General features: G+C 46.6%; 1 protein-coding gene across 1 annotated transcript in view; it reads left to right on the top strand.

The window, feature by feature from the left end:
- The window catches only part of LOC145348554 (allograft inflammatory factor 1-like), a 22,699-nt gene extending 14,644 nt beyond the window's left edge, over positions 1 to 8,055 (top strand). Inside the window, exons 3-6 of the mRNA XM_080196746.1 lie at positions 3,135 to 3,201; positions 4,489 to 4,530; positions 5,436 to 5,598; positions 7,181 to 8,055. Coding sequence (XP_080052872.1) covers positions 3,135 to 3,201; positions 4,489 to 4,530; positions 5,436 to 5,598; positions 7,181 to 7,265 — 357 coding nt within the window. The 3' untranslated portion in view covers positions 7,266 to 8,055. The remainder of the gene's footprint in view (positions 1 to 3,134; positions 3,202 to 4,488; positions 4,531 to 5,435; positions 5,599 to 7,180) is intronic.
- Positions 8,056 to 9,720: the final 1,665 nt, after the last annotated feature.

The following is a 9,720-nucleotide window of genomic DNA, read 5'->3' as shown; positions in this document are numbered from 1 at the left end:
TGCTGCCACTGTGTATGCTGAAAGAGGGAATCCATTTTTGAGGTGATCTGCGGAAGCTGCTTTGTCCTGGGGTGGCGTCAAGCCTTTTGAATGTTGTTGGAGCTGCACCCATCCAGTCAAGTGGGGAGGATTGCATCGTACTCCTGACATGTGCTTTGTAGATGGTGGGTGGCATATCCACTTTGGTAGCAATAATAGGAAGGCAGATTATTATTTGAATGGGTATAAATTGAGAGAGGTAGATCCTCAGCAAGACCGTGGTTTCCTCATGCATCAGTTGCTGAAAGTAAGCACACAGGTATAGCAGGTGGTAAAGAAGGCGAATGATATGTTGGCTTTTATAGCTAGAGAATTTGAGTATCGGAATAGGGGATGTTTTGCTACAGTTGTATAAGGTGTTGGTGAGGTGTATTGTGTACAGTTTCCTTGTCCTTATCTGAGGAAGGATGTTCTTGCTTTTCAGGGAGTGCAGAGAAGCTTTACCAGGCTGATTCCTGGGATGGCACATCTGACATATGAGGAGAGACTAAATTGCTTGGGATTATGATCATTGGAATTTAGAAGAGTGGTGAATTTGCAGAATTCACTAGCACAGAAAGAAGTTGATGCCAAAATGTTATGTGATTTCAAGAAGAAATTAGATATAGCTCTTGTGGGTTAAAGGGATCAAAGGCTAAGCGGGGGGAGGCGGGATATTGAATTTGATGATCATCCATGATTAAAATGAATGGCAGAGTAGGCTCGAAGGGCTGGGTGGCCTACTGTGCTTCTAGTTTCTATGATAGGCTTTGGTTATTAGGAGGTTACTCAGTACAGGATTCCTAGCCTTTGATCTGCTCTTATATCTACAGTATTGACATAGCTGTTTCTGGTCAGTGATAAGCTCCCAGGGTATTGATGTTGGGGCAGTCAGTGCTGGTTATATAATTGAATGTGTTACTGACTGCCAAAACTAGCCCTTTACGATAGGGGAAAGCCAAAGTTCAGAGTTTGCGGATAAAGCAATACAACATTACAGTTGAGCAAAGGTTCACAACAAGTTGCATTTAGGCCTTTATTATCATTAAAACAACAGCTCAAGATGCTTCACATGGGTGATTGGCAGGTTAAATGTGAGGCAGAGTCACATAAGGAGAAGTTAAGACAGAAGACCCAAAATTTAGTCAAAGGGATAAGTTTAACGGAGCATCTTAAAGGAGCCCTGGAGAGGTTCAGGGACGGAATCCCATAGCTTAGGCCCCAGGCAGCTAAAGACACTGCTGACAATAGTGGGGGTGATTCAAATCCTGAGGCACAGAGTACAGACAATCCAGAGAATTTTAGGGGCCGGAAGAGGTTGCAGAGAAACAGGGAGAGAGTGAAGGTGAAGGGTGAAGTAGATTAAAGAGCTGTGGTTAGGTGAGGTCACACAGCAACTTCAAAAGCCTGTAGATTGTAGAAAGGCAGCAAGACTGAGGAACAGAAAGTGATCTTCAATTGGAGAATAATGGGATAAAATGAGTTAGAGAACGAGATAGCATAATGAGGCAGGTTAGAAGTCTGACTTTGGCGGTGGTACAAAACTTGCCTTATCTCATTGATGATCTGTATGTTCAATTGCCTGTGTTTGGTTGTGCGAGTCTGGTAACTTATCTATGCTCACTGTGCTCGATTAGTTAAGCCTGGGTGTTGACTCAGAGCAAAGTAAACAGAGTGAAACTACCAAAAGCTGGGCTGCAAGTGTGAGTGCAGACTATTTGAGACTGCAGATAGACACAAAAACACTGCAAATAAATATTCTTGCACACTAAGAAAGTTGTGTCATCTTTACGCTGCTGTAAGATATATAAAATATACAATGCATCCATCACATTTTATTGGATAATCACACGACTGAAGCAGCTTGGGACACTTTGCATTGAAGATGCTGCAAGATTTGTTTTCATTCATTAGTGGGACATGGGTGTCACTGGCTGGCCAGCATTTATTGCCCATCTCTAATTGCCTGAGGGCAGTTGAGAGTCAACTACATTGCTGTGGCTCTGGAGTCACATGTAGGCCAGACCAGGTAAGGCATAGTGAGGCAGATTTCCTTCCCTAAAGGACATTAGTGAACCAGATGGGTTTTTCCAACAATGGTTTCATGGTCATCAGTAGATTCTTAATTCCAGATTTTTTTTATTGATTTCAAATTGCACTATCTGCTGTGTGGGATTCGAACCTGGGTCCCCGGAATATTAGCCACATTTCTGGATTAATAGTCTGGCGATAATACCAGTAGACCATCACCTCTCCATACCGGTTGTTGTCGAGAGAATGTCCATCCAAAATGTCGTGTTCTACCCCTCAGCACTAACCACCCTGACATTGATGAGTACAGAATGAAAAAGTGGGAGGTCAACATCATGTCATAACTGAAATAATGTTGCTTCAACAATTCTGCTCCTCCAAATACTTTGCTACGGGTGGCCCAGTGGCACAGTGGTTAGCACTGCTGACTAACAGTGCCAGGGATCCTATTCCCAGCTAGGGCCACTGTCTGTGTGGAGTCTGCACATTCTCCCCGTGTCTGCGTGGGTTTCCTCCGGGTGCTCCGGTTTCCTCCCACAGTCCGAGAGACATGCTAGTTAGGTGCACTGGACGTGCTAAATTCTCCCTCAGCGTACCCGAACAGGCACTGGAGTATATGGACAGGGGGATTTTCACAGTAACTCCATTGCAGTGTTAATTTAAGCCCACTTATGACACTAATAAATAAACTTTAAAAACCTTAAATTGCCCGATAATATCCAAAACAGTCTGAAAGATGTGCTGGTTAGGGTGCATTGGCCATGCTAAATTCTCCCTCTGTGTACCCGAACAGGCGCTGGACTGTGGCGACAGGGGGATTTTCACATAACTCCATTGCAGCGTTAATTTAAGCCCACTTATGACACTAATAAATAAACTTTAAAAATCTTAAATTGCCCGATAATATCCAAAACAGTCTGAAAGATGTGCTGGTCATGGTGCATTGGCCATGCTAAATTCTGCCTCTGTGTACCCGAACAGGCGCTGGAGTGTGGCGACAGGGGGATTTTCACAGTAACTTCATTGCAGTGTTAATGTAAGCCTAACTGTGACAGTAAAATAAACTTAAATTTCTCCTTTTGTAGGATTTCTTGGTTAACCCGAAGTACAGCTCTGATGAAGATCTGGAAGATAAACTCAAAGCATTCAAACGTAAGGCTTTTGTTCACTGCTGGTTTGGTACAGATTGATGAGTGCGAGCTTTAAATGTGGGGCGGGCGGATTTTAGCTTGTTCAGTTTGGGGGAAGAAGGTGAGGTGGGGTAGAACTCACTAAATTGCTGCTCAGAAAGTTCAGGCAAAGAGTGATGGTCATCCTCATGCGTGGGCCTACCTTTGCCCTCCAACAACTGTATGACAGTCACTCAGGCACCTGCGCACCCAAGTCCCATGTGACCCACATTGACCAATACACACACACACACACACACACACACACACACAGAGCAATGCCTCAATTTTAGAGTTTTCATCCTCAATGTCAAATCCCTCCCAATGCCTCGTCCACAGCCTCTCCAAGGAACAGCCGTCAGTCTCCCATTACTTAGGGATCTCTGCAATCCTCCAAGTTTGGCAACTCGGGCATCCCTGACGATCGTCCTTTCTCCAATGATGGCCACGCCTTCATTGGGCTGCATGCTGGCGCAGTGGTTAGCACTGCTGCCTCACAGTGGAGGGACCCAGATTTGATCCCCAGCTTGGGTCACTGGCTCTGTGGAGTCTGCATGTTCACTCCGTGTCTGCGTGGGTTTCCTCCGGGTGCTCCGGTTTCCTCCCACTGTCCAAAGATGTGCGGGTTAGGTGGATCGGCCATGCCAAATTGCCGCTGAGTGTGAGGGGGGCTAGCTAGGGTAAATATGTGGGGTTACGGGGGTAGGGCCTGGGTGGGGTTCTGGTCAAGGCAGATTCGATGGGCTGAATGGCCTTCTTCTGCACTGTAGGGATTCTATGTAGGGATTCTTTGAAATCATGGGATGAGTTAAGGACATAATGAAGAAAGACATTGAAGAGGGTGGCCCAATGGTTAGCACTGCCGCCTCACAGTGCGAGGGATCTGGGTTCAATTCCAACCTCGGGTCACAGTCTGTGTGGAGTCTGCACCTTCTCCCCATGTCTGCATGGGTTTCCTCCAGGTTCCTCCCACAGTCCAAAGATGTATGGGTTATGTTGATTGGTCGTGCTAAATTGCTCCTGAGTGTCAGGGGAACCAACAGGGTAAATGCATGGGGTTACGGGGATAGGGATGGGGTGGGATTGTGGTCAGTGCAGAGTCGACGGGCCAATTCTACGATTGCCCTGGGCCGCAAGCGTTGGAATTCCTTCCCGAAATTCCTTCTCCTCTTTTATGGTGCACTTAAAATGTTTTTTATGAATTAATTTGTATTTATATTTAATTCCCATCGAATCTCAGCAAACACTCTTTTCTTCTATTGCTTTCCAGAGAAGTACATGGAGTTCGACCTCAATAACCAGGGAGAGATTGGTGAGTTTGACATTTCTCGGTGGTCGCCGGACATGGTGAAAGCGTTTTGTGATTCTTCTCCCATTACCCTACATTCTGCTCCCGTTACCGTAGACCCATAGAATGCCAACAGTGCAGAAGGAGGCCATTTGGCCCATCAAGTCTCTGAAAGAGCATCTTATCCAGGCGCTCTTGCATGCCCCATCATCTTAATCCCATGAGTTTACCATGGCTAATCAACCTAACCTTTCGATATTATTGGGCAAGTTAAAGTTTTTAAGCTTATTTAAAAGTAGGCTCACACTAACACTGCAACGCTGTGAAAATCCTCTACTCGCCACACTCCAGCGCCTGTTTGGGCACACTGCGGGAGAATTTAGCATGGCCAATGCACCTAACCCAGGTCCCTGGAGCTCTGAGACAACAAGTGCTAGCCATTGTGCGCACCGTGCCACCATGGGACTCTGATGGGAATTTCCGAGGAAGGCGATTGGGAGTGACGGCAGATGCCGAGGACTCAAGAGGTGGGTATTGGAGGTCGGATGTGAGCTAGGCTGTGTCATGTCGACGCATAGTCAGAAGATTTTTCCCATGGTGGAAGAGTCTAGGGAGTGTAAGTTTAAGGTGCGAGGGGCAAGGTTTAAAGGAGATGTACAAGGGGAGTTTTTTTACACAGAGGGTGGTGGGTGCCTGGAACTCACTGTGGGGGAGGTAGTGGAAGCAGATATGATGGTGACTTTTAAGGAGCGTCTTGTCAAACAGGATGGGAATAGAGGCATATGGTCCCCAGAAGGGTAGGGGGTTTTCGTTCAGTTGGGCATCATGGCTGGTACAGGCTTGGAGGGCTGAAGGGCCTGTTCCCGTGCTGTAATTTTCTTTGTCCTTCGGCACAATGTCAAAACTTTTCCTGTCCTCCTCTCACTCAGATATCATGGGGCTGAAGAGGATGCTGGAAAAACTGGGAGCAGCCAAGACCCACCTGGAACTGAAGAAAATGATCAAGGAGGTGGCGGGAGAGATGAGCGAGACCATCTCGTACTCGGACTTTGTGAAGATGATGCTGGGAAAACGGTCTGCCATTGCCAAGATGTAAGTCCAGCAATTCCGAGAGCGTGCAGTCGGCCGATTCCTGGGATGAGGGGGCTTTGTCTTAGAGGGCAGGTTGAGCAGGTTGGGCCTGTACTCATTGGAGTTTAACAGGTGATCTTATTGAAACATTAAAGATCCCGGGGGGGCTCGAGAGGGTGAATGCTATTTCCTTCCTCTGGACGTCTAGACAAGAGAGGACATGGTTTAAAATTTAGGGCTTCCAATTTAAGAGGGAGTTAAGAGGGAATTTTTTCATTTGGAATGTTGTAGCCATCTGGGGGTAATTGTTGGGGACAGTGTAGTGGGAAATCTAGTCTATATCTAACCCCGTGCTGTATCTGTCCTGGGAGTGTTTGTTGGGACAGTGTACCTGTCCTGGGAGTGTTTGATGGGACAGTGTAGAGGGAGCTTTACTCTGTATCTAACCCTGTGCTGTACCTGTCCTGGGAGTGTTTGATGGGACAGTGTAGAGGGAGCTTTACTCTGTATCTAACCCCGTGCTGTACCTGTCCTGGGAGTGTTTGATGGGGTCAGTATAGAGGGAGCTTTACTCTGTATCTAACCCCGTGCTGTATCTGTCCTTGGAGTGTTTGATGGGACAGTGTAGAAGGAGCTTTATTCTGTATTTAACCCCGCGCTATTCCAGTCCTGGGAGTGTTTGATGGGGTCAGTGTAGAGGGAGCTTTACTCTGTATCTAACCTTATGCTGTACCTGTCCTGGGAGTGTTTGATGGGGTCAGTGTAGAGGGAGCTTTACTCTGTATCTAACCTTATGCTGTACCTGTCCTGGGACTGTTTGATGGGGATAGTGTAGACGGAGCTTTATTCTGTATCTAACCCCGTGTTGTACCTGTCCTGGGAGTGTTTGATGGGACAATGTAGAGGGAGCTTTACTCTGTATTTAACCCCGTGCTATACCTCTCCTGGGAGTGTTTGATGGGGTCAGTGTAGAGGGAGCTTTACTCTGTATCTAACCTCATGCTGTACCTGTCCTGGGAGTGTGTGATGGGGTCAGTGTAGAGGGAGCTTTATTCTGTATCTAACCCCGTGCTGTACCTGTCCTGGGAGTGTGTGATGGGGACAGTGTAGAGGGAGCTTTGCTCTGTGTCTAACCCCGTGCTGTACCTGTCCTGGGAGTGTTTGAGGGGGGCAGTGTAGAGGGAGCTTTATTCTGTATCTAACCCCGTGTTGTACCTGTCCTGGGAGTGTTTGAGGGGCAAGTATAGAGGAATCTTTACTCTCCATCTACCGCTGTGCTGTATCTGTCCTGGGAGTGTTTGATGAGCACAGTGCAGAGGGAGCTTTACTCTGTATCTAACCCCGTGCTGTACCTGTCCTGGGAGGGCTTAATGGGACAGGATAGAGAGAGCTTTACTCTGTATCTAACTCCTTGCTGTATCTGTTCTGGAAGAATGTTTAATGTTGAAATAAGTTATTCAGAAGATAAAATCCCTTCTCACTTTTTAGGAATAATACATTCCTATAATACTTTCAGTGGCTGAAGTGAAGGTGTGTATTTGAGATTCAGTATGTACTGGATTAAGCGAAGATGATGATATTATTTCTGATTCTCTCCGCACAGAATTTTGTTGTATGAAGAGAAAGCAAAGGACCCCGAGAAGCCCACCGGCCCCCCGACAAAGAAAACCTTCAGCGACCTCCCATAATCCTTCTGTTTCGCCAGCGTTGACCTCAAGATGGAGCTTCTGACCCACACACGCCCTTCATCATCAAGATTGCCTAATTCCACCTCTGTAACATTGCTGGCCTCTGCTGGTCGCAACCGCCTCAGTCCATCTGATATTGAAACCCTCATTCACACTTTCTGTCCACACAGTGTTGTCCACTCTCATGCTCTCCTGGCCAGCCTCCAACATTTGGCCCTCTGTGAACTCCGACCCATTTAAACCCCTTCTGCCATCTTTCTCCATGTCCCATTTACCCCCTGCCCCGCTCTGCTCACTGGCCTACACTGGCGCCTAGTTGGGCACTGCCCTAATTTTTAATGCCCTGATCCTCCCTCTGGGACTTCTCCTGTTCTTAGATATTAGAGTCCTGATGGTGCAGAAGGAGGCCATTCGGCCCTTCGAGTCTGCACTGATACCAATTTCACCCAGGCACCATCGCCACATATTTACCTTGTTCAACCCTTGACATTAAGGGGCAATTTATCATGGCCAATCCACCTAACCTGCTCATCTTTGGACTGTGGGAGGAAACTGGAGCACCTGGAGGAAACCCACTCCGACATGGGGAGAACATGCAGAGTCCGCACAGTCATCCATAGCCGGAATCCTGGCTCCCTGGTGCTGTGAGGCAGCAGTACTTACCATTGTGCCACAATGCTGCCCACCTAATAGTCCAAGATCAATATTTTAAAATAAATTAAAACATAATTGATATTTCATTTAAAATGATGTAATAAGTAAACAGTGTGATTAAAATCTTCCACATGGCCATTGTCATAATGTCTTTAACTTTATAATTTGAACTATGTACAGTAGCTTCAAGGCTATTTTTATGCAGATATTAGGAGCAAGAGAGTAGCAAGTCGGAAAGTAGATTCACTCAAGGACTATGGAGGAAAGTGATGCGTGGAGCCAGAGGGAGTGGGTGAAATCCTTTATGAGTACTTTGCTTTGGTATTCACTGAGGAGAAGGGAGTGATGGATGTTGCAGTCAGGGATAGCTGTGTGAAAGCGCTAATGTCTATATATCAAAGGAGGAAGTGTTGAGCATCTGAAATTGCATTAGGGTAGACAAGTCCCCAGGGCCAGATGGAATCTATCCCAGGTTACTGTGGGAGGCAAGGGAGGAAATAGCTGGGACCTTAACAGATATCTTTAGATCCTCTTTTTGATCCTTGCCTCTGCTCTTCCTCTTTGACCACAGGTTCCAGAGGACTGGGGAATAGCCAGTGATGTTCTCTTCTTTAAGAAAGGTAGAAAGGATAATCCAGCAAATTATAGAGTGGTGAGCCTGACATCAGTGGTGGGAAACTATTGGAGAAGATACTGAGGGACAGGATCTATGTACACTTGGGAGAAAATGGACTAGTTAGTGACAGGAAGCATGGTTTTGAATGGGGAAGGTCATGTCTCACCAACTGGATTGAGTTTTTTGAACAAGTTAATTGCTGAGGGTAGGGCTGTGCATGTAGTTTATATGGATGATATAAGGCGTTTGACAAGGTCCCACATGGCAGATTGGTACAAAAGCTAAAATCATATGGCACTCTGGGTGGGCTAGTTAGATTGAAACAGGACTGGCTCGGTTATAGATGACAGAGTAGTGGTGGAAGGGTGTTTTTCAGAATAGAGATCAGTAGTTAGTGGTGTTCTGCAGGATCAGTGCTGGAACCCCTGTTATTTGTAGTGTATATATAAATGATTTGGAGGGTAATGTGGGTGGTCTGATTCGTAAGTTTGCAATGACACAAAGATTGGTGGAGTTGCTGATAGCACTGAGGATTGAGAGAGGATACAACAGGATATAGATAGATTGGAGATTTGGGGACAGAAATGGCAGATGAAGTTTAATCTGGACAAATGCAAAGTGATGCATTTTGGAGGATTAAATTTAGATGTGAATTATACTGTAAATGGCAGAACCCTTAAGAAGATTAACATACAGAGGGACCTGGGTGAGCAGGTCCACAGTTCCCTAAAAGTGGCGACAAGGGGACACAAATTCAAGGTGAAGAGGTAAGTTTAAGAGAGATATGTGGGGGACGTTTCTCATGCAAAGAGTGGTGCGTGCCTGGAACGCGACACCAGAGAAGCTGGATCAACACTAATAAAAGCTGATGATCTGGTCATGAACTGTTTATGGGAACTCGCTGGCATGGCATAGTGGCACAGTGGTCAGCACTGCTGCCTCACAGTGCCAAGAATCTGGGTTCGACCCCCGGCTTGGGTGACTGTATGTGTGGAGTCTGCACACTCTGCTCGTGTCTGCGTGGGTTTCCTCCGGATGCTCCTGTTTCCTCCCACGTTCCAAAGATGTGTGGGTCAGGTGGATTGGCGCTGCTAAATTGCCCTTCAGTGTCAGGGGGACTAGCTAGGGTGAATGCATTGGGCATAGGGTCTTGGGTGGGAGTGTGGTTGGTGCAGACTCGATGGC

This window comes from Carcharhinus amblyrhynchos, chromosome 9 (assembly GCF_965287045.1).
Source record: "Carcharhinus amblyrhynchos chromosome 9, sCarAmb.v2.hapA, whole genome shotgun sequence".
NCBI lineage: Eukaryota > Metazoa > Chordata > Chondrichthyes > Carcharhiniformes > Carcharhinidae > Carcharhinus > Carcharhinus amblyrhynchos.
Note: the sequence above shows the minus strand (reverse complement) of the source record. Positions and strands in the feature narration are given on the sequence as shown.